General features: G+C 39.5%; 1 protein-coding gene across 1 annotated transcript; it reads left to right on the plus strand.

Moving 5' to 3' along the window:
* The first annotated feature begins 3,393 nt into the window (after nt 1-3,393).
* ak2 (adenylate kinase 2) lies at nt 3,394-23,592 on the plus strand. Its single transcript, XM_034705072.1, has 7 exons — nt 3,394-3,601; nt 6,168-6,293; nt 8,737-8,847; nt 11,792-11,886; nt 13,252-13,324; nt 19,448-19,667; nt 23,351-23,592. The coding sequence occupies exons 1-7, from the start codon at nt 3,503-3,505 to the stop codon at nt 23,356-23,358; spliced, it is 732 nt and encodes a 243-aa protein (XP_034560963.1). The 5' UTR covers nt 3,394-3,502; the 3' UTR covers nt 23,359-23,592.
* The last annotated feature ends 1,787 nt before the right edge of the window (nt 23,593-25,379 follow it).

The raw sequence follows: 25,379 nt of genomic DNA on the forward strand, positions 1-25,379 counted from the left end.
TTTAGTAAACCTATTTTACAACGCACGAGTCAGAAAGATCACGTCCTGCAGAAGTGGCAAAGAAGGTTTTTTCTAAAAGTTGCCACTACAGAGAGATCTTTCTGTTTTTATGCCCCCAAACCATAGTGACCTGCCACTGAATGTTAAAACAGAAAGCTCTCTTTGTGAGAAGACCTATCTTTTTAATCTCACTTTTAATTCAGAGGGATTTAAGGGTTTAGTCAAAGTTTTTATTGACTTCAACAGTAATTTTTCATTTTTGTATGTCTTTATTCTAATTTTACCGGTTTCAATCGATTTTACTTTATTAATTTTAAGTTTTTAATTTTTTTTTTATTTGAACTGTTGCTATCCATATCTACTTTTTTTATTCTCTTTTTGTGAAGCACTTTGGGCTGCATGCTTTTGCGTGTGAAAGGTGCTATATAAATAAATAAAGTTTAGGTTTAGCATCACAATAAATAACATGCCTTTCTAAAGTAAGGTAAGATCCTGTGGTATGATAAAAATAATAATCTCAGTGTCCCATCTTTGTTTAGCATGTCTCGTTCAACTGGTTCAATACAAGATTTGTATTTGTCTACTTTTATTTTGTGAAGTTTTAAGCATCAAAAGTGAACTTTCAGGTTGACTTTTTTTTCTGCTTTTTAACAACATACTGTATATCTTCAAGTATAAGAAGTAAACGTGTGCAGTTCACCACCTTATCTGACACCTCTCACCCAGCTGGTTTCCGCCATTAAAAATAACTTCACAGAAGAGGTCTTCGTGCTGACAGTCATGTATGCTTTTGTAGGCCTAAAAAAGGCATCAATAAAAATTTCAGTCCATATCATAATAAGCTAAAAACTCCCATCAGGATGTTTGTTGCTATTAAAATGTCCCTCTTAGTTTGGTGTGAGGGACTTTTTAGATGCTTAATTAAGTATCTTCAGTGTTATCTCTGATTATCATGGGAAATTAAAACAAAAGCAATCAAAGCAAATTAGTGAATAACCTTGAAATGCATGACAATAAAAATATCACAGTTTTATGTTTTTTTTGTAGCTTGGTATGGACAAGAAATAAAAAAATATGAATTAATCCAACATCCAATCAAGGTCAAAATATTACTATTAACTTTAAAAGCACTAAAATCTTTTTTGGAGGAGTTTGTATTTTCCCCATTTTATTTAGCTTTATTGCACAATTTAAATTTAAAAGGAACAATAGATAATATTATACAATACATCTTGTCTCAGCAGTGTTTCGCAGGTATTAAGGCAAGGCAAGTTTATTTATAGAGCACCATTCATACAAAGAGCAATTCAAAGTGCTTTACAGAGTTAAAAACAAAAACCAGAACAGTAACAATCAACAAAAACATACAGCAAACACTTCAAACATTAAAATGTTATATGTGACCACTTATGTTTGATCTACTCTCTCTCTCTCTCTCTCTCTCTCTCTCTCTCTCTCTCTCTCTCTCTCTCTCTCTCTCTCTCTCTCTCTCTGTATACTTATGTCACTTAACGTACATAGTAATTAGTGTTGGGTCTTATTATCTATTTAAATTAGGAGGGATTATTACTAACAATCAGCCCCCCTTCACTGCTCTGAAGTCTGTAACATGCAGAGTCTTACTGTCCTGCTGGCACCACAACACAACTGATCTTGTCTTAACTGAAATGAACCCTTTAATTAGTCCTCTCAGAACTTCTTCCCAAGGATTCAGACTCACACATTGAATCTTTTCTGTGTCTAGTCACAGCCTGAAGCTGGCTCAGACCTCTTGACACCCCCGCAGGATGCCTGTATGCCCAACATTTAGTTGTAGATCCAATATCAGGTTAATTCCATAAGGCCACACCTTAGCAGAGAAAATATCCAATTTAAAATATGACATTAAACAAACAAATCAGAATCAGAATCAGAATCAGAATCAGAATCAGCTTTATTGCAGGTATGCTTGAACACACAAGGAATTTGACTGTGGTAAACTGTGCTCTCTTCGTACAAGGCATAAGAATAAGGCATACAAATAAAAATAAAATAATAATAAAAACAACATCAGCTGTAAATACAAAAGGACAACAAATAGGCATGACTAATATGTACAGGCTAAAACAATATGATACTAGTGCAGTGCTGATTAGCAGAGGTAGTTTTTACATTAAAAAAAAATTGTAGAAACTATTCTTATGGCGGGTTGTTTTGATAGATAGATAGATAGATCTTTATTTGTCCTTAATAAGGAGATTTGTTGCCACCTTCTGTACAGGAATACATGTATGAACACAGTAACCATAACCATCCACCCAGCCTCACAGCAATGGTGCCCCGCATCCCACAAGTATACACACCAAACACATATGCACACACTGGGCACATATAAAACACACCGAACACATATGAACATACTGGACACAAATATGCACACCGGACACATATAAACACACCGAACACATTACAGTGGCATTCTGTTTAGCAGTGCTATGGCCGATGGGACGAAGCTTCTGCCAAACCGGGCTCGCCTACAGTAAGGGGATCTGTACCTGCAACCGGAGGGGGCGCACAGTGATCTGTAGCGCCTGCCGGAGGGGAGGAGTTTGAAGAATTTGTGTCCATGGGTGTGAGGGGTCAGCGGTGATGCTACCTGCCCGTTAAGCATGAAACATTGAAATATTTTAAAATCTAAGATCAAGAAAGAAAGAAAGTAAATTTATTTACAACATTTCATTAAAACTTAGTTTGTTAAAAGAAATTAAAAGTTTGTAGTTACAGAAATACCAACTAAGGTTTAAAAATAGGTTTGCATCCATTATTGAGCAGTGTAAGCAGCTAAAAAGAGGATTTTTTTTTTGTATTTTGGATCTGTTTTTTAATTGGGAAGGATTATTTTAAATACCCTTAAAGCACCAATTCATCTCAAAAGGTCTTCCCAAGGATTAAGACTCACACATTGAATCTTTTTTATTAAGTCACATGGAAAGCCACAAAATGAGGAAAAATAAAAATAAAAAACATAAAAGTATAGGAAAAGTCTGCTTCTGCGCTTGTAAGGGGCCAAGTTGAAAGAAAAATCCGATTGGAACTGGGTCTGAGTTTTTCTATCTACTCTTTTTATTATTATTTTTTTATTTTATTTATTTTTTTTTTTGTATCTACTCTTTTAATTATTATTATTGTTATTTATGTATTAATTTTTTTTTTCTATCTACTCTTTTTATTATTAGTATTATTTTTTTTTTTTTTCTACTCAGTTTTCCGGGGTAATCCTTTATCGGATGTTACAAAATAGGGCGTTTTGGAATTTCATCCAATCAACGCACAGAACGCTTGACGGAACAGTCTTTTGACCAATCAAATGCCGTATTTCCCAGCAAGGGGCGGGTGTTAATCCTCATAGCGAGAAAAGGAGGCGGTGTCATTTCCTTCCTTGGCCAACTTGGCTGAAGTGTCACCAGGACGACACTGTCAGACTTTCTTAAAGTTTCTGCCCCGCTGTTGTCCCGGTCCACACATGGCTCCCAGCACGCAACTTAAAGAGGCTATAGCTGACATGCAGGATGGGATCCGTGCCATCCTGCTCGGACCCCCCGGAGCCGGGAAGGGGACTCAGGTGAGCTCATCAAGCTAGCTGTTAGCCGTTAGCTGTTAGCTTAGATAAAGCGCATGGTCGCTACAAGTGCTAGCTGCTGCCTTAGCTTCAACTCTGAGGGAAGCACAACATCTGTCTGTTTATCAAGGTTGTGCTTTTGATATATTTCACTACTTATATCAGAAATGTTTCAGCAGCACGGATGGATTCTTCAAAGTCTGATCATGTAGTTAATACCTTTTAACCCTGTATTAAAAAGTGAGCTTTTGCACACTGCAGTTTGTTTGTTTTAAGTAATATTAATTTAAAATAAATTGGTGTCCACTTTGAAGCTGGTTCAATACGTGTGTGTGTATATATATATATATATGTAAATGCATGCTGCATTTAGAAAATATATAATGGATTTTAATTGACGGATGAAATATGTATTGATCTTTGGTTTATAACTACCTAATTACTTTGATTGTGTTACCATAAACCATCAACTTTATGGTATTGTGCAAACTGGTTTTCACATTCTCATTGATCAGTAGTGACACCATATAATCACCTGTCTGATTGTGTGTACCCTTCTCCCCCTGCAAGGACTTAAGTAGCCCTGAGTGTCACATGAACTATTAATTTTTTTGATACTTAAATAGAAAAAAAAAAAAAAAAAAAGTTTTTTTATTTTACAAACAAGAACATTTATTGCCTTCACCCACCCAACCAACCACCCATATCACACACCCACCCTAATAATAATAATACTAATTAAAAAAAACATACAAATAAAATAATAATAATAATAATAAAAGTAAAGGCAGTAACAATAATAGCTAATTAAAAATAAAGTCAATCTGTAGATTAACAAGCAAATACTTTCATAATAAACATTGTAAAGGAAAATAAATAAATAAAGTAACAAATTCATGATGATAAAACATAAATATAAACAAAAAACAAAAACAAAAAGAGAGTTTCATGCTGGACTCAGGTTCTTTCCATATTCAGTGAAAGGTGACCAAATGGCATATATTTTTCATGACAGCATTTCCCTAACCCAGCTGTTGAATGAGGGCGGTTTATCAGATTTCCACTGTAGTAGAATGAGTCATTGGGCTATTAATGAGGCAAAAGCTATATAAAAGCCTTTGCTTGCACCTCTGGGATAAGGATCTCTGGGGGAGGGACCCCAAAGGCGGAAATGTGTGGGAAAGGTGTTATTGTTACACAACACATATAGAACTATTCCATTTTTTATTATTAAACGATTGTTCAAATTTTTAAAATCAGGATTCCTACCTAGACGTGATGTGACCCCATTAGACCCCTGTAGATGTGCTGTGGTATCGGGCACTGAGTCGTTATCAGCAGATCCACCAAGTCAGAAAAGCTGGTTAATGGGGCCTCCGTGGATTGGAGTTGGTTGTCCAACACATCCCTCAGATTCTCGATGGGATTTAAATCTGGAGAAGCCCTCACAGTTTGGTCCTTGTTAAAGTCTCTCACATCCTTAAGCTGAATTTTCCTGCTTCCAACACATCAACTTCAAGGACGAAATGTTCACCACCTTGTCCCACCCACTGACTTGTGGAGATATAATGAAAGATACTCACTTCACCTGTCACTTGTCATGATGTTATAGCTGATCAGTGCACATCAATAACAGAGTTGAGAACAGAAATGACAATACACATGATCAGCTAATTGTACAGATTGCTCATGTCAAGTAAAAATGGTTCCTCCCTCTGAATTTTGTACATATGTTTGAGGTAATAGTTGTTGGTTTGTGAGGTAAGCGACCATTAATGTGTCTTAAAGTTATCATAGCACAGTCTTTTTGCAGTCAATGAAGAGAATACCAGCCGTGACCTTGAGTGGTTATTAAAGCAGCTTTGTTTGAAAGATCAGGTGGAAGCTACAAAGGATCTATTCTGGTCAAACCAGTGCTTCTGGTACATCGGCTGATCTTTTTGAATGGGCTGGAGGGGATTCACCAGTATGTATCTTAATGATGTTCAACATGCACATGAGTCATTTTCTGAACATACTAAAGTTAAACGAACCTTTGTTTGTTCTGTTTGACAAAATACTTCAAACTGTTTTAATAAGACCGCTGCGATGTGGACAAGTCCTGACATCTGGCCTACTTTTTAGGAGAGGATGTCCCTCACATAGTAGAGGACATAGCTTCCTTTTGCATTGGAATGAAAGAAGCAGCATTCTCATTATTACAAGTCGACATACCATCAAAAAGATTTTGCAGTATATGTAACTAATGCGTCTTTAAGATGAGGCTTATTGAAGGAAACTATATCAGTCCAGCATTTCGAAGATCTCAACATCTTCATCTCTGTTATTTCACAAAATCAAGAGGAAGCTAAGTACGCCAACACTGCTGAAAACTCCTGGACAAAAGAAGCAAACTGCTCTCATGCTTTTAGGCCAGCAGTGCAGGTGGTTGGCTCCCTGACAGAGCAGGGGGCAGTCAAAGTTTAAAATCCCCAGCCGAACACTTCAGTCATTTGTCTGGCAGGAGGTGATAATGTGAAATCATTCATCAACAGCTTTTAAAAATAGTTGTCTCCTCTTCCCACTGCAGGCCCCTCGGCTAGCAGAGAAGTACTGCGTTTGCCACCTGGCCACCGGGGACATGCTGAGGGCCATGGTGGCTTCAGGATCAGAGCTGGGCAAGAGACTAAAGAAGACCATGGATGCAGGCAAACTGGTAACATGTCTACTCATCTTCTCATGTTCTCTGTGTATTTTTCTTCCTCTGACCCCCGTCCTCTGTGGGGCTCCATGTTGACATTAGAGTCCACTGTGTTCAGTCCCACATGACTGCATGGCTCATGTTGCAGCTGTCTTCAGTGACATGTACTGATTGAAAGCACTGAGAGACGCTCACAGGCTACTCCACAGGTGAAAGCAAGGTGACAGCAACCTGTTTCTGATCTTCCCTCAGTCATATATGGAGAACATGTGTTTGACATTTTTCTTGACTTAAGTCAAACACGGGTACTGGTTTATACTCTACACCTATGGGATTAACTTTGCACAATCACTATTCCTAAAAGAAAATAGGACAGCAAGGATCCAAAAAGGTTCCTAACAACTTGAAAATGTCTGGACTTCTGGAGCAGACGTAGCGTATTTAATTACAAATTGTAGACGTAGATTGATTTCAAACAGATTAAAACATCAGTAAAATGTTTTGTAACTTATCCCTGGAGTAAAAGTCTTTGGACTGTGTTTAGTTATGTAATGGCCCTGTCACAACCAAGCTGCAACCTCCTGTCTAAAAATATGAGTCCAATGCGGAAGTGCTAAAAACTGCAGTTCATCGAGGATCCACTTGAGGCTGGCTCCAGAAGTACCGGGAATCACATGCACACCAATTAAAAAAAACAAAAGGATCTTTACAGCAGAAATAAACATGTTTACAGCCTGGTACAAAAGACTAGTGTAGTCTGGATAGCTCATGTCTCGATCCGCAAACACAGTATGGGGGTTGAATATTTTTTCTAACGCAGCAATTTCGAAGATATGAAGATCACGAGTCGAGAGGAGCCAGATGAGGTGGTTCGGGCATCTGGTCAGGATGCCTCCCGGACGTCTCCCTGGGGAGGTGTTTTGGGCATGTCCAACTGGGAGGAGGCCACGGGGAAGGCCCAGGACACGCTGGCGAGACTATGTCTCTCAGCTGGCCTGGGAGCGCCTTGGTATCCTCCCAGAAGAGCTGGTGGAAGTGGCCGGGGAGAGGAGGGTCTGGGCTTCCCTGCTGAGGCTGCTGCCCTTGCGACCGGGACCCAGATAAGCGGAAGAAGATGGATGGATGGATGGATGGGGTCTTCCAATGAGAAGCACAGATGACTTGATTGACAGACGGGAACACTGTAGCTGTTGGCTAGGAGGCTCAAAGCCCGCCTCTTTACCTCAGCAGCAGCAATATGGCCGCCGCCGATCGGCCTCAAAACAGACGTCACACAGTGATGTCATGGATCCTACGTCCATTATTTATACAGTCTATGATCAAAACATCAATAAAATGTTTTGTAACTTATCCCTGGAGTAAAAGTCTTTAGACTGTATTTAGTTTTGTAATGGTCCTGTCACACCTTGACGATTTCGCCAGCGTTTTCCAGACGTATCAAAATATCTCTAAAAAGCGGACACGCTGAATTATTGTTTTTTTTTTTTTCAATTTTGGGCATATACATAAAATATTCATAACTTTTGCCCAGCTATAGTCCACTTGTGCAAAGTATGCGGCAGTGTAAAAACGTAGGCAAAGTGTATAAAAAGGCTGCCGCTTGTTAATGACTATGTATACGTTTTGAATTAGATACACTTGCATTGGAGATTAAAAAACGTGTGTGTTATTAAAAACTCTGCAGTCTCTTTGTAAGAACATAATGAGCCGTGGAGAGTGTCAGAGGAGTGAAACCAGCAGGAACACAGCCTCTGGTCTTTACAAAAAGTTACACTTATTGACTGCAGTGCTTTCAAAAATGTAACATTTTGAACTTCATTTAATTCAACAACAGCAGCTTTATTGTTGAACACCACCAGACTCCGACATGCTGGCTTCAGCTTCTGTTTCAGAGGCTCTGCTATTTGACACTGAGTGAGGGCTCCAAGGCTTCTCACACTCACACACAAGCAGACACACAGCTTTACATGTGTGAACGTGTCCACCATCGCATAACTTACCTACAACTTATGGCAGACTTATGCTTGATGTATGATTTATACGCTGCATACTCGCCGTACTACGACGTATACCAGCATGCTTCAGCGTGCTTTTAACTTCTACAAAACTTACCTATAACTTAAGCGACGTTCACCAATTTTTTTATACGCTGGCTAAATCGTCAGGGTGTGACAGCGCCATTAGACTGACACTGATTGAGCAGTCATGTAGATTCTTTTAACATTTCTTCCAGACCTCATTTTTCTCCTGTTTTTATTTTACATATAAAGACTTCTCACATCTATCAGAAACAACTTTGACACACAGAACATTCAGGCAGAATAAAGGTGTGACACTCCCACACGCTTAAGCATTGTTGACCTTCTCTTTGTGTATCCTGATCAGACATGTTGCTGTGCAGGATATATGAGAGTAATGAGTAAATAGATTGATCAGAGTTCTCTTTGTTTGCCTGCAGGTCAGTGACGAGATGGTGGTGGAGCTCATCGAGAAGAACCTGGACACGTCGGCGTGCAGGAACGGCTTCCTGTTGGACGGATTCCCTCGCACAGTCAAACAAGCAGAGATGGTGAGGGTTCGGTTTGATGCTGACTCCTGCTGATGCATATTTTTGCTTTAACCGCGTTAACCAGCAGCAGGCTGAGGTGCTGCTAGTAGCGGGCACTGACTGTGTCTGTCTCAATCTTTATGTCGGTGTTTCTGTGACCCGGCGTCGTATGTGTGTTTACATGTTACAGACATTCTCAGTCTCTGGAAATGCGAATGTTTTCTTCTACTTAATGTGGTTACAAACAGCTTTAAGACGCTCTTTAGCCACCGTCTGGCAGGATTACCGTATTATAACCAGGCACAGGTGAAAACGATGAAAAATTGGACTTGTACTCTTCGATTTTTACTAAGCGAACAAATAGTCGAACATTAGAAAATCATGTCCCTTCCCTAGTCTCTAACAGCTTTGCATACCATACCTCCCTCTGAAACACGAATGAAAAGCATCAAAGTAGGGTTGTAAAGCCAGGTTGTAAACACATAAACGAATAAAGAACTGAAGGTGCCTTGTTTTAAGAGCCATGACCTCTTCAGTTGGACAGATTCCTGGTTCACCCAGTCAAAGTACGCCTCAGCAAGGTTTTCATGTTCATAAAGATTTGAATCATTTTACTACTATAATTACTTCCACTGTAACAAATACAGTCTCTGTGTTCCTGTGAGTTGTGTGTGTGGACATCTGTAGCTGAGACGGTGGAGCATGTTGTTGCTCCTGATTATCGGACCAGCACCCTGAAAAGTTTTTACCTGCTGTGTCAATTGACCTTTGCAGGCTCAGAGGTCAAACTTATTATTTTCACTTGATAGCGTCAGTTCTCCCAACTTCAAAAAATCTGAAGCACCCACAAAAAATTCAGTCGCACCACAACCACAGAAGTTGTGGTTTTTAAGTTATATTTTTGGGCTTTTACACCTTTATTGTAGAGAGCAGGGGACAGTGGATAGAGCAGGAAACCAGGTGAGAGTGGGGGAATGACATGCAGGAATGAGGCCACAGGCTGGTATCAAACCCCGGCCACTCACTGAATGGGTTCGGGACTTAACAGTTAGACCAAGTTAGCACCCTAACATGTCTTTTATTGAAAAACAACACCTCCCCTGGGGCTTTACACATCTTGGAGATTTGAAAGTCAGTCCCCTGGCTCTCTGTCCCAACTCCACTTATCTCTTCACTGAGGCTGAGCGGCTTGAAAGGAGGATCCTCGACACCATCCCTGCCTGTAAAAGTATCATAAAATCAAAGTGTAATCTGCACGTCTGCACTTATAAAATTATATCAGTTTATCCCCTACATTGTCTCTCACTGTTGGAGTGCAATATATGTATAAACATGTAATGATTGATTCAATTGATACTGAGCACCCTCACGTCTTGGTTGCAGTGTTAGCAAGTTTTTAAAAAGCTCTGACATGCACACCGTCACGTGACAATGAAGCGAAGTGAAAGGAAAAGAAGGGCGATATTAACCAATCTAAAAGCAGCATTTAAAGTGAAGAATGTCTAACAGACTGTCCTTAATAGTTGTTTATTTTAATATCTCTTCACAAGGAATGTCAACAATGAATCGATTATGACCCGGTTGCACTCCCATCTGACGCCTGACCACGTTCACATGCTTATTTTTCTCAATAAGAACAAGTAGACAGAAAACTGGACACTGTGAGTCATAAATATGTTTCTGTTCAGTTCCCTTGTCGAAGTCTAAGTCTTCACTTTTATGACTGTATGTCTGTAGAGGTTATTATTATGATCCTGCTCCACATGTTGATATTCAGCATGTTTTAAAGGTGACATATTACACTCTTTTTCATCAAAATATATTGGTCTAAGAGGTCCCCAAAACATGTCTTTAAAGTTTATGCTCAAAAAAACACTTTGAAATCAGATTTTGGCATGCCTGAAAAGCCCTCTTCTTCAGCCCTGCTCAGAACAGGCTGTTTTCTCTCTGACCACGCCCCCTCAGGAAGTGGATGTGGCCTCGGCTCTCCAGCACGTTGATCTAATGTTTACATGTTGGCTGAATATACACGGCTGCTCACAGACCCCCGTTACTTCAACCCTCTGAATCTGATCCAGAATCTGATCCTGACGGAGAGGCCCCTGCAGCAGGACCTTTCTGAACCATTGGTCACAGATTTAGTGTTTCTTGTTGTTTTATTTGTCAGTACGTCGACGTGTGTCTTGGTACATAGCTACGAACATGTAGCTATGTGGCTATGCTAACTAGTGCTAGCACTTTTCCATGATAAATGTAAATCATCCACTAGATCTTCAAATCTGCAGACGTGGGGAGTAAAACCGACCTTTGTGTTTATTAAGACAGCCTACAACTAGCATGCCTCCCTCCTAAGCTCCTTGTTACCACATGTGTGCAGGTAATGAAAAACGGAGGAGGGGTTGAGTTGTATTTTATACAGTCTATGGGCTGAACAAGCTCTGAGCTCTGACTTCCGTTACAGACCGGATGGCATTGTGACGTAACAAAAACACTGAAAACTGAAACGGGTCGTTTCAGCACACATTTACAGAAAGGTGGCGAAATCAGAACAGGGGCAGAATGGATTTTTTTCATTTTCAGGGTTTTTTTAGACATGCCAGGGACACATATTTCAGGTGGAGAACCATTAAAAAGTCGATTTAGCATAATATGTCACCTTTAACATTTTGAACACCTCCAATACGATCCTTAGCTATTCAATACAGTCAGTTATAAACATTGTGTCGTGAAGGAACATTTGATTCAGGGAAAAAAACGCATTTGGCATTGTTTTTGACATGGAAAACATGTTTTTTTTTATGATTAATCGATAATTTATTCTTTAACATTTCCAAAGATCGTTCACGGAATATACTTGAAATTTACATCCCTACTTTTCACATTTGTATATCTTAATGAAGCCTGAGTTGTGAAGAACAACAGTTTTCAGTCCCGTCCTGAGTTTATCCTCTTGCTTCTCTTCCAGCTGGACAACTTGTTGGACAAGAGACACGAGAAGCTGGACTCTGTGATCGAGTTTGCCGTGGACGACTCTCTGTTGGTCCGCAGGATCTGTGGCAGGTAAGAGAGAGGATTAATAATTCACGACCGTGACCGGATTCAATCTGTTGTATCTCCTGCTGGTTTTTGGTTTCCCCTGATAGGGCCTTTTTTGTTTTTTCGGACAATAATCTCCTCATCCTGTCGGCGTGTTGAATCCACCTGAGCAGGTAGATTGATGGATGTGAGCAGAAGAGTGTGGGACAGTGAGAGAATGTCTCACAGAGTGAATCCTTAGAGAAGTCTGTGTCTGTTCCTGAAGTGAGCCATAGTGATGCTCATTTATTTTTCTAAAGCTCACAAAGGACAGATTTAAAACTCCTTACATTTTATTTAGATTGAACAAATTGTTTAAAATCTGTAAGTGGAGTTTCAGTCCAGAAAGACAGAAGTTTGAAGCTCAAAATAACAAGCCTTCTAACATTCTTTGCAATTCAAACTGCCCTTTGATTTAAGATTCTAATCATATTTTAATAGCATTTAGATCCTCTTTTCTAAAGGTGTTTTTGGCTCACTAGTTGTGCAGAAGCAGCCATTGGGTGTCATTATGCAGGTTTACCAACATGTTCCCTCCTCAGTTATGGCCCCTTGCTTCCCTCTTCCTCTGTTTTGAATGCCCTGCTGGGAAATCCAGTTTTCTTTTTGTTTCTGTTCAGCCAAAAAGTAACTCAAGCCAGGAGCAACAACCTGCAGGTATTCTCTTCTTCCTCCAGCTTCCAGCGCTGCTTGATTTCCTCTGTTCTACTTTCTGGTGTGACCTGGCGCTGGTTCACTTGCGTAAGCTCGACAGGTTAAGGCCAAAAGGAGAACTGAAGAGAAAGTTGCAAACCTTTTTTAACAACTTAATTGGCTGTGTCTGGTCGTGTTCTGGTACATTTCCATGTTCCCAGCTCCTCTGCCCCCATTGTGCAACAAATCGTTATTTACATAACTGTTTTGAAACGATTTAATGAAACACGCTGTGCTCCAATTTGAAGCTGACCCACACATTAAAGAGGCAGAGCCGACCCATCTGAACACTGCTCCTTTAAAAAAAAAATGTGTTTCTGGCTTTTGTTGTTGCAGCACAGCACTTGTCCTCTTTCTTCGCAGCAACAACTCTACATGATTTGTAAATGACACTGAATAAAACACAGATAGTTTGGAAAGAGCCATCTTTCTGTCCATGGGGGTCCTTTGTGAGGAGGAGGAGGAGGCCAGCTGCTGCCTTTTCAGGCCCAAGTAGGACAAGGGCAGCGTGTGGGATGTGAGAGAGGACGGTTAAGTAGTTAGTGAGTCACCGCGGCTGTCTAACCCTCATCTGTCCTCCTCCTCTTCTGCTCTCACTCTTGATTTCTTTTCCGTCCTTGTCTCGTCCCCCTCACCGTCTCCCCTCCGTTTCCCCAGACTAATTCATCAGCCGAGTGGCCGCTCCTACCACGAGGAGTTCAACCCCCCCAAAGAGCCCATGAAGGATGACGTAAGTAGTTTCACTATCAACCCACTTAGAAACCACTTCTGGCTTCAAACTGCCTCCTACCTAAAATCATTTCCAGCCTGAAAATTGGTGACAATCAGCCAGTTTCAGACAAAGTGCTGTGACGTATTTGGAAAACATAAAACACAGTGAACATTACCTCTTAATGAAAACGTGGACTGGGTTTGCATCAAGACACGTCATTCTTTGATTTATCACATTAAATCTAACTACATTACAAAAGAGAAGGTTTTGATGCAGAGATTCAGAGACGGAGACAGATTCTGGACATTCAAAAGATGTGGAGAGAGGAGAGAGAAATGTGTCCTCAGCGTTGAAGGTGGATTTATTCATTTATAAGACTAACAGGGTTCTAAAGATTGTCCAATGCACCGACCACTGGGAATAACTTCACTTGTATTCAATGCAGCATAACAAAAGTCATACATTTAAAAGAGTAATGCTTCTGTGTAGATGATGATCAGCTGAATTTATAGCTGGATGCGTCTGTGGTTAATGGCTCTGTGCTCCGGTGCGGTGCATCTCCAATGACAGGCTGCAGATTTATCAGCATGCGCGTCTGCTGCCGTCAGACGGCCGCAGAGTTTAATGAAGTGAAGCAGAAGGCTTTTAATGCAGCGTAAAGACACAAAGGCTAACGGATACTGTGAAAGTATACCACAGTGTTTCCCACAGAGGAAGCTGTTTCTGTGGTTTGGGGTGTCTGTTGACAATACATCACTCTATTCATGACACGTTATCCCATCTATCTATTGATTCTATAATCGGGTTAGTTTACATGTTAATGATGCTCTGTTCTCCAAATTATTTAAGTGTGTGTTCACAAATTACTCTTAATTTGCTCACTTTACTTTGAGTTAAGTACACACACACACACACACTCACACTCACACTCACACACTCATCCACACACACACAGTGCACAGACAGCTTTCTTCTCTGTAAGCATATCTCCGCTGGCTCCTTCCATTTCTGTTTTCTATTTATTAATGTTTATTAATTTATGTATTTGTTTGTTTGTTTATTTATAAGTTTATTTGACTATACATGTAGGCATTGTTGTATCCAAATGTATTGATTAGTTTATTTAAATTTTTTTTCAACTTATTTATTAGTTTGAAAGGGACAATACATGTAGGCATTGTTAAATATAACTTTATTAATTAGTTTGTTCATTAATTAGTTTATTTGACAATACATGTAGGCATTGTACCCAAATTGATTTATTAGTTTATTTATAAGTTTGTTTATTTATTTATGTATTTATTAGTTTATTTGACAGGGACTTTACATGTAGGCATTTTTTTATCTAACTTTATTTATTTATTTATTAGTTTATTTATCACTTTATTTGACAGGGACTTAACATGTAGGCATTGTAATACTAACTTCATTTATTAGTTTAATTATTTATTTATTAGTTTATTTGACAATACATGTATGCATTGTTATATCCAAATTGATTTATTAGTTTATTTATTTATTAGTTTATTTATTTATGTATTTATTAGTTTATTTGACAGGGACTTTACATGTAGGCATTGTTTTATCTCACTTTATTTATTTATTTGTTTATTTATCACTTTATTTGAGAGGGACTTAACATGCAGGCATTGTTTTATCTGACTGAAGTGCGACCGATGCAGTGTATGTAGCTCTTAGAGCCATGGCTGATTTGTAGTTCATGTCCCTGGTGAGGCTTTTAGAAAAATGAAGCACCTCATAAAACTCTGTCTGCTTTAACCGTTAGTTTTTATGACTATTTCACAGAGACCTGGAACAAACAACCACATAGATGGATAATATAAAGGATTACATTTTTCAATCATTAACTCGATACTCTTATCACGTAAGGTGTTCTGTGTGAGAATGAGGCTTGTCAATGACAAAGCGTTTCACATTGATCCAAAGTTAAAGATAAGGTTGATTGACATCAGCTGAGCAATGCATTAAAAGGAGTAAGACCTCTCTGATCACCTTCAGAGCCTGTGTCAGTTGCTGCAGGTTATCAGATGTGTCAGGCAGAGATTGCTACAGATCGTCTTCCTCATTGATCGCGGATGGGGATCTTATTAAGAAAATAAAGAAGTAAAAATGATGGGAAATTAACTCTGGCTGCTATTGTCTGTATGTGGAAAACTGTGCATCAATTAATAGATGAATGCAGACACATGTTCCTGTTTTTAAGATATAACCTCAACATGTTTGAGCCGGACCAAATATCTGTGAGGTCAGTGTTTATCACTGTGTGACAAAAACCCTTGCATGTTATTCTTTGGAAATATGAGTGCTGAGTTGATATTCCTTGGAAAAATCACAAGCTGCGTCCATGAGTCTTCAAGGGTTTTTCTGCCAGAGAGAGGAGGCTGGAGTGGTGTAGTGTTGGGTCTGGATACAAACCAGAACAAGACGGAAGATGATGAAACTTGAGTACAAGTGCAAATCCAAAGAAATTGTCAGCAATGATGCTGCTTCAAACTTCTTTAGAAGTGAGGTCTAAAAATACACTTCTCGTTACTGTTAATTAGCGGACAGTATGTGATCTAAAGAAAATAAAACAGAGACCTCACTGTTACTACATTGCAGCAGACATGGTTCTCAGATATTGATTCTCAGCTCAAGGTCAGCGTCTCTGCGTTTGCACCCGAGCTGTCTGTTTGACGTGTAAAAGCAAACGGGTGTGGAGCTCGGCTCAAGACCAGGGAGAATGTTAATATTTAAGTTGTCACCTTTCCAATCCTGGCTTCAACTTTTATACTTAACTTTGGGTACACACTGAGTTGAACTCTCAGAGGGTGAAGGGTTTAAACTGTCTTGCTTTCTGTATGAAGACTACCGGTGCATTTTCACAACGTGCAGTTTCTGTTCAGCTGTGCAGCTATTTCTAGTACAATCTATTTTCACCACATGAAACTGGCTGTCCTGTTAGCTTCCTGTACAATGTATGATGTCAGCCTACGGTAACAGTAAAGGTTGTGGGGTGTCTTCCTAGTTATTAAGCTAACATTGGTAGAAGAGGATAGTTTAGGACGAGCAGTAAGCGCCAGCTGTTTGTCTTTTAATTGTGCTGTGTCCAGTAGTTTTGAAGCTGCATGTTGAACTTAATGGGTCTGTTGCATCCATGTTCAAATTCAATGTAATCCGCAATCGGAACGCCATTTTCCTTTGTTATCTGGTCAAACTCTGTGTATGCCTCGCACTGACGATCTGTCTCCTCTTTTGAAAACACAGAGTTGAATTTTGTCAACAGCTTAGTCATTCCTTCATCCTTATTCCCTTATTCAGTGTCCTTCGCTCTTCCGGTTCACGACAAGGCGACTACCAATGCCTGCTTCTTCCTTTCCAAGTTGGTAACCAAAGTTATTAAGCTAACCAATGTTAGCTTAATAACTACAAAGACAATTTAACATATAACATACTTCTTTACTCGAACACTTCCTCCATACAGACAACTAGGGATGCTCTGATCCTGGTATCGGATATCGGCCAGATTGGACTCGAAAAGCTAGATCGGATATCGGTGACAAGGGGCTGATATATAGTGCCGATCTATATGGCAGATCTATTCATCTCAGTTCTATGCTTTTCTGTGTTTACAACAGCCATGTGTGTCTCCTACATCATCAGCGCCGGCAGGTCTTTGGAATTTTGCCCGGTGGAGCATGATGGAGAACTACAGAGGCTCTGCAGTTTAGTTTAGTTTAGTTTGGTTTACAAAGTCAGAAAAGCCTGAAGTTGCCAAAACATGATCCTATCCTCACATTAAGGAATAGAGATTGTTAAATCAATACCAGGATCGGATCGGCTAGTATCGATATCGGCAGATACCAAAGCCCAGGTATCGATATCGGTATCGGGACCTAAAAAGTAGGATCGGTGCATCCCTACAGACAACTGCAGAAACAACATTTCCCCAATATTAGTGCGCTCCCTCTCTCACAAAACCCAGAATAGGACAAAGCACTTAACAGAGGTAGTGACCGTGACAAATCTACCTGGAGTCAAGCCACACAATGCTGCTGGTCACTTGTCCTAAATTGTTTAGTCTTATACAATTCCTTCACACGGGTTATTTGATAGTCCACCACTGTTTTCTTTACAGGAGTCTGACTAGGGATGTCAACAATTAATCAAGTATAGATTAATTGATTGTTAAGAATGTACGCAAACACATTTTTTTGTTTTGATTTTCTATCCTGTGGAACTTAATCATGTGGTCTTATATTTGGTTCAGCTATCAGGGAGGTGTTTTAAGTTTAAAGCATGTTGCGATGTGATTCAGCTGACTAAAGGTGTTGTGCACAGCGGAGACGCTCAGCTGGTGGCTATGGCTGAGTGACAGGTCTCCATGAGCGCTTTTTTCTCCCCCGCCGGACTAATAATGACCCAGTTTCACTCCCATCTGACACCTGACCACGTTCACATGCTCATTTTTCTCATTAAGAACATGTAGACAGAAAACTGGACACTGTGAGTCTAAAATGTGTTTCTGTTCAGCTCTCTTGTTTATTTAACCTTTATTTAACTAGGTAGGTCAATGGAGAACCAATTCTCATTTGCATAACGACCTGGGTGAAAAGGCAACAGGTGGCATGACTAAATAAAAACAAAACAAAACAAAAAACAGAGAGGACATACAGAGGAACCTAGAGACAGAACAATACAATACAAACAGATGACAGCAGTGAACAACTTAAAAGCAACTTAAAAGCAATGGCAGTGATGTTGAGTTATGGGGTGTCATAAGTTTTTGAAAGTGGCAAGTGGAATGAGAGAGGTCAGCTTTAGGGATTGCTGCAGGTGATTCCAGTTGTTTGCAGCGGAAAACTGGAAAGCGGTGAGGCCAAAGGAGGTTCGGGCTTTGGGTGTGGTGAGGTTGTTGCAGTAAATGCACATGTTGTTGTCTGAGCCTTCACTTTTATGACTGTATGTCCGCAGAGATTATGAGCCTCCTCCACATGTTGATATTCAGCATGTTTAACATTTTGAACACCTCCGATACCATCCTTCGCTATTCAATACCGTTAGTTATATACATTGTGTCGTGAAGGAAAATTTGAATCGGGAAAAAATGCATTTGGTATTGATTTTGACAAAAAAACGTTTACATTTTTTTATGATTAATCTATTATTGTTCGTTAATATTTCCAAAGATCGATCACGGAAAATACTTCAAATTTACATCCCTAATTCTGACCTAATGAGGGAAAAACACTTAAAAAGTGACGCCGCCAGCCTGGCCCATGTTCAGAATCAGAATCTGCTTGAACACACAAGGAATTTGACTTTATTAAACTGTGCTCTCTTTGTACAAGGCATAAGAATAGGAATAAGAATAAGAACTACAATAAAAAATAAAATAAAAATATAACAATAACCTTAGCTATAAATACAAAGAAACAACAAATAGGTTTGACTAATATGTACAGGCTAAAATAATATGATAAAGTGCAGTGGTGAGTTGCAGAGGTAGTTTTACATTATAAAATAGAAGTTAAATAATACAAAAAATAGAAATATGGAATTCTGCTTGAGGGGAAGAAACTGTTCTTATGGCGGGTTGTTTTGGCGCACAGTGATCTGTAGCGCCTGCCGGAGGGAACATGTTGCTGTGTGTCCTGCAGCAAAGTGGCGGCTTTCTTCTCAGAGCTCTTCTCTTCTTCTAGTTAAAATACAGTAACACAATAAAATCTCTCTCTACATGTTGTACTGGTCACACCTGTATAAAAGACGCACCTCACTTTTTAGATGAAAAAAAAAAGGTATTTAAAAGTGTCTTCTACACCAGACTTTACAGTAATGTCTTACTACTGTATACATGAATAACTTCCTCATTCAGCATCATAATAACCCTCTGTTGTCTGGTGTCACTACAGCAACAAGTAACGTGTGTGAGGTGAGGACGATCAGAGGATTACTTTGACACCTAATTGGGTTGCTGTAAAAGAACATAATAGAGATCTATGCAGAGAAATCAAAGCGCAATGATGTAATTGTTGATAACAGAAATTGAAACTGTCCTTTATTGAACAGGATGTGTGATCTCATTGAGTTTCTGTTCTCCTTCTTTCTCTTTGTCTCTCTTCCCGTGGTTACCTCATGCAGCTGACCGGTGAGCCACTCATCCGCCGCAGCGACGACAACGAAACGACACTTCGCTCCCGCCTGGACGCCTACCACCGTCAGACCGTCCCTCTGGTGGAGTTCTACAGATCTCAGGGTCTGCACACGGCCGTGGACGCCGCCAAGAGCCCAAACATCGTCTTCGCCTCCATCGTAGCTGCGTTCACCGTCGCCACGGAAATCCCAGCACGAGCCACCGCCTGTAAAGACCGAGTGTTCTTCATTTAAAACACCTCTCTCATTCTCCTCTTCCGTCGGGCTCTTCCTTCTGTCAGGGGTGGAGATTATACAAGAGTTGATCAAGTGTCACAGCGGCAACCAAATGTAACTTTGCACGGTGTAAACAAGGAAGATGGAGCCTTAATGTGGAGGAAATTCACAAAGTTGTACAGGTGTGATCCCTGTTGTAGAAACAGAAAGGATTTAAAGCATCACAGACTCCAGTCTAACTGTAGGACTGATCAATAACCGAAAAACATACTGGAGCTTAGCGATATCTTGCTGCTTCTGCCTTTTGTGTGAATAGAATGACATTTACAGTACTGACATTTGCCGGGCACATTTCATAGAGATGCTTTTCATCCAGAGATGTCGAGAAATATTGACATTTGTTGCAGGTTGTTTGCCTTTGCTGGACAGGTTTGTTCTTGTTTAATCAATGACTTTGCCCTTTCCTCCTCACTCTCCGATTCTCCCTCACATGCAGGGTATATATCCTGTTTGTCATATCAACCACATGTCCTCTACTTTTACTTCCACAAGGGAAGAAGCATTACAGAAACATGACATTTACTGCTAACCTGACAGTTATTATTCAGCGGACTCTAACCTTTTGAAAAGGTTTCAAACTAAAGCTCAAAGAAAGCAAAGCTGTTAGTCTTCCTTAGGCGCTCTTAAAATGCAATGACCAAGGAGAAAGAAGAATAATATCCAATACGGTTGGATCAAAAGCTGCAAAAACATCCTGCACTAATATATTTATTTGCAATTTTTAAAAGCCCTGAGAGCTCACAGCACTGCAACTTAAGAAAACGCATGCCAAAAGACATAACACAAGCAAATTAAGAAAACATCTTCATCGATTTGACAACACACGTGCAGCATTTAGAAAACACACTGCAAAGACCACAACACAACGGAAGTGTTTCCAGAGGACACTTAAAAGTGATGCACACGTCCAGACACGCTTGTTGACGCAGATTTTGAGTCACAGCGCTATTAAGGTTCTCTTACTGTCAGTGGTGTTGGAAAATGAGATAAAAAGTGAGTGTTTTTTTATTTATTTTAACATTGTGATCGAATGATTCAGCCTATTGCAGTGATCTGCTGTTAAACATGCAATCACAATGTTAAAATAAATCAAAAGCACTCACCTTTTTATCTCATTTTCCAACAGCACTGACGGTAAGAGAACCTTGATAGCGCTGTGACTCAAAATCCGTGTCAACAACAAGCGTGTCCGGACGTGTGCATCACTTTTAAGTGTCCTCTGGAAACACTTCGGTTGTGTTGCGGTCTATTTGCAGCGCGTTTTTCTAATGTGTTGTGTTGTGGTCTTTGCAGTGCATTTCCTAATGCTGCGCATGTGTTGTCAAATTGATGAAGATGTTTTCTTAATTTGCTTGTGTTTTGTCTTTTTGCATGTGCTTTCTTAAGTTGCAGTGCTGTGAGCTCTCAGGGCCACCGTATAAACCTCCATCAGGGAAAAAATGCACATTTAATTTTTTTATTTAATTTTTTTTTTTTTGCAGTTGGTGAAATTGCAGTTAAAAAATATTATATACAAATATTCTAATCATATAAGGGATGATGTATAATGAATTGGTGGTTATGTAATTTAGAATCCTGACAGGGTGAGACAAGACCCCACCGCCTCACGTCAGGGTCCTTCTCACACTTTTGGGACTCTAATCTGGATTAGCACCTGATCACTATATATAATCCTGTTTATTACCTGGCTGCCAACTAAAGCATGAAACAAGATGACACACAAATATTGATTCAAGATAATTTTGAACATGATTATTGTTTACACCTTAACAAAACAGCCCCTCTGTTTCCACAATTAGTGACTCTTCCTCAGCAGTGGATTCTTATCGGTGTTATTGCGGGACAATTAAACATTTTAGTTCACCATAAAGTGAAATCAATTGCTGACATTGTGGTCAACAGGCAGTATCTTCTTCCCCTAGGCTGATTTGATATGATGTGTTTGATCAGGTTGTCCCTGGCTTTGCTTTTGCTGTTGAGGAATATATTGTCATTAGGTTTGACCAATCAGAATCAAGTATTTAACATAGCTTGGTAATAATTAGATGATAAAGAATGTGTGAATATTTGAATCATAGTCTTATGTTAGAGGTTTTCAAAGAATGAGTCGTGTCTCCATTAGAGGGCGCCTGGGTCTGTAGAGTTAGAGACAGTGATAGTTTGTGAACTGGAAGAGGCATGAGCTGACAATCCTGACTGAAACAGGCTTTTAGTTTTAATAGTTTGACTCTAAGAATGTAGAAAAAACTTATAGAGCTATTACAGTACTTAATTCTACCCAAAGACTCTCCTTATTTCCCCTTAAGCTGCTTCATGCAACAAATATTGCACTTGGTTACAGTGTCATAGTTCACTGAACTCTAAAAACACAGACAGGAAGACAATTTGATTTCATCAAGAGTATCTAAGTATCTAACAGTATCATCAGCTGTTATATGCAGAGAAAACTAAGACTAAAGCCAGTAAAGATTCACATTTTACTCCAGAAGTATGATAGGAATGGTCTCGTTTGAAGTTTCCTTAAACCATCAAAGGGCCTGTAGCAAAAAGTAACCACAGAAACATGTTGGAGCACCTTTTAAAAGCACTTTCTCTTTAATCGCATCACACCTGTGTCTCATGTGAAGTCTGTTTATTTCAAAAGGAAATGTGTTCCCATCATGTCCAGAGTTCAGAGGCCAGTTTGATAAACTTCCTCTCACACATAAGAGAAAAACATCTTTTCAACCTGTGACATTGAAGGTTCCACGCATAACTGCTGGGACATCACAGTCTGTGTGAAGTAAACCAGATCAGAGAGATAAGCTGAAGGATGTTGGTCCCTTAAACCTTCAGAGAAACTCCCTCTCGGAAATGTCTTTGATTCAGGCTTTTGTTTCTGAATCTCCCAAAGGTGCCCTCCTTTTGACCTTCTTTTTGTTTGGCCTAATTTTACCAAAGAAATATCCTTGATTTGTACTGACGGGCTCAAAGGGAGTTGTGTGAAGAAAAAAAAACAAACTGCTGCTTATTTGCTCTGACATAGTGACAAACTCGGCCTCTGAACAATCTGTGACACGGATCTTTTGAAGATTTGTCCTTGGGTCTTCCGTTCCTCCTTGACCTACTTTTTTCCTCTGGGCTCTGCAGTCACCTGGTGTTTGTGTTGAGTGAAAACATCTTGCATGCAGACTGTGTCACCTGCACTTTCCCCTGAATACTGATGTGTTTCTATGCTCTGGGGGGTTGTTGTGATGAAAAACAATAGCAGATGTTCAGCAGTCCCAGTAGGCAGATTTCGGTCTCTTACTCAGATTATTTCATGCTGTAATAATGTCTCCTGTGTTCACTGACGCCTGGCTCCTTGTGAAGCTGTGAATGTATATCGATTTAGAAATGATTCTCTGCTGTTTTATGTTGATGCCTAAATGAATGTGACTTTTTGAATGTGCACTTTAAATTGAACGCCAGCACTCGGCTAATTGCACTCAGAGGTTGGACAGGATTTTTTCTGTCCATCACTCTTGAAGATTCCAGCATTTAAATCGCCAAACAAGTATTTTGAGTCATGGCTCGTTGCTTTTTCTCTGTGATTCATTCCAAACTCTTCTTCCCCTCTCTCTCCTTCTCTTCCAGCTGGTTGAATCCTGAGCTGCTCCATTCCCACCAGAGCGAAGGATTGGAGCTGGGAAAAGATCTCGGGTGGGTGGACGTATGGAGGGGAGGGGATTTCGAAACCGGGGGGGGGGGGGGAAGCTTTGACTTTATAAGTTAAGGTTAATTTAGCGGTGCTATGTGGCTCTTTATTTGTCAGCACTTTTGTCATATTCCTCATGTTTCCCCCTTCTAATAAATCCCAAGCTTTCCTACAGTCATCATTTCGTGCACATTGTGTGTTTTTGTCACAGACTGAATAAATCATGGAGGTAGTCTTGAGTAATGTCTCACATTGGTGTCTGAAGAGGGGATTTGAAGCCAGAGGATGGGGGTCACCAGATTTGTAATAAAGACTAACTTGCTTTCGGCCAATCTAGAAACCACAAAAGGGGTGGAGTTAAGACCTTAAATCAGCCAGGCTCCTAATCATGCATGCATGTGCATAACTCTTAGCCTTAATATAATCAAAACAGATGAGTTATTAAAAATACTTGTCCTCCGAATTGTCAGGGATCAAAATAATTGTGTAAAGAGGCTAAGACTGCATTTTGTACCAGGCTTTACACACGGGCAAATATGGGCACTCAAACTGCTTTTTTTCTCCCTGCACCTCCACATTGGCTTTCTTATTCGATACTGGTGGTTACCTTAGTTTTTGTTACAGGACTTCGACTCCTCTGAGACTAATGCAGAGTTTGTTTATAGTTTGGTGTAATTTAAGTCCACCAAGAAGAATCTCTTGATACACCTCAAGTTAGACTTTCCTTAGTATTATTCCAAATAATCAAAGATGGATGGACGATCTTGTCTTGGTACAGAAAGACTATTTTGTGTTTGTACATCAGGACCAGACAAATGGTGAGTTTTGAGAAGTCTACATTACTGATTTAAGTCAGTGAAAGTTCAATGATGAGGGCTGATAAAGTGAATGATTGTTAAATGAAGCAGACCTTTTTTTGTGAGAATGCTTTCTTGAACAGTTAGTTTAACAATCACTTATGTCTTGCAATGTCAGCCATTTCTAGTGCAGAATACAACCTGTGTTTAATCATGTCTGACAAATTTTGTTCATGCAGTGGATAGGATAATGGTATTAGATGAGACGTGTGACTAGCTGATGTAGAGATTACCACAGAGGAAGGCAGACATTTAGGGTGTGGTGTTGCACCGAATCTCTGCTGGTAGACGAAGTAGAGTCTAATGGTAGAAAGATGCAGAGATAAAGCATGGTTAAAAGAGACGTCTGTTATCACACTATTCTATGCACTGCATAGTTTATGATAGAAAAGGCTCACTAGAAGCAAATGAGAGGTTCATGTCACTTCAAAAAATTAGGTATTACTTTCCTCAATACACAGTGCTAGAATATAATGTCCAATCTGTGCATAACTTTCGAAATTGGTATTTATAATCGCTTTCAGGCTGGGACAAGTAGTTGACAAATTGAACTGTCACCTTATAAAAAGAAATGTGTAATTTACCGACAATCTTTGGCCGAAAACATGGCAAAAATTTCACTTAAAGACTCCAGTATGAAGCTTTCCTGTATTTCTAGTTTAGGTAACATAAATCACATACCTTTTAGGTTTTGGATAATATAACGTTCAAAAGCATGTGATAAGATAGAATGGCCGACACAAAGTACAAACAAAAAAAAGCAAACTACATTTATTTAATTTAAAAAACAGACAAAATAAATATCAGCCCATCTTTTTAAACCAAACAAAGTGTCTAAGCATTTCACAAGATAAAATATACTTATATTTATATCACTGACAATTATAAGACTTTATAAGAAGCATCACTTTGTTTTTCATCTTTCAAATTAAAAAAAAAAAAAATAGCCCAACAATAATTATCGGTTTAATAAATACTGTGTACATATGCCAACCAACCCCACCTACATTTGACTCACCTTTGTATTTAAATTATTTTTAGTCAGATACACTTGATTCATCAGAAACCTTGCATCACAACAAGGCGGATTCATGTGTCAGAAGAAAAAAAA

This window comes from Notolabrus celidotus, chromosome 16 (genome assembly GCF_009762535.1).
Source record: "Notolabrus celidotus isolate fNotCel1 chromosome 16, fNotCel1.pri, whole genome shotgun sequence".
Classification (NCBI taxonomy): domain Eukaryota; kingdom Metazoa; phylum Chordata; class Actinopteri; order Labriformes; family Labridae; genus Notolabrus; species Notolabrus celidotus.

Bases quoted from the DNA above. Each gene is read 5' to 3' on its own strand.
- ak2 (XM_034705072.1), top strand. From the start codon at position 3,503: ATGGCTCCCAGCACGCAACTTAAAGAGGCTATAGCTGACATGCAGGAT. The intron at 3,602-6,167 runs GTGAGCTCATCA...TTCCCACTGCAG, and splicing joins GAGCCGGGAAGGGGACTCAG to GCCCCTCGGCTAGCAGAGAA. The intron at 13,325-19,447 runs GTAAGTAGTTTC...TACCTCATGCAG, and splicing joins AAGAGCCCATGAAGGATGAC to CTGACCGGTGAGCCACTCAT.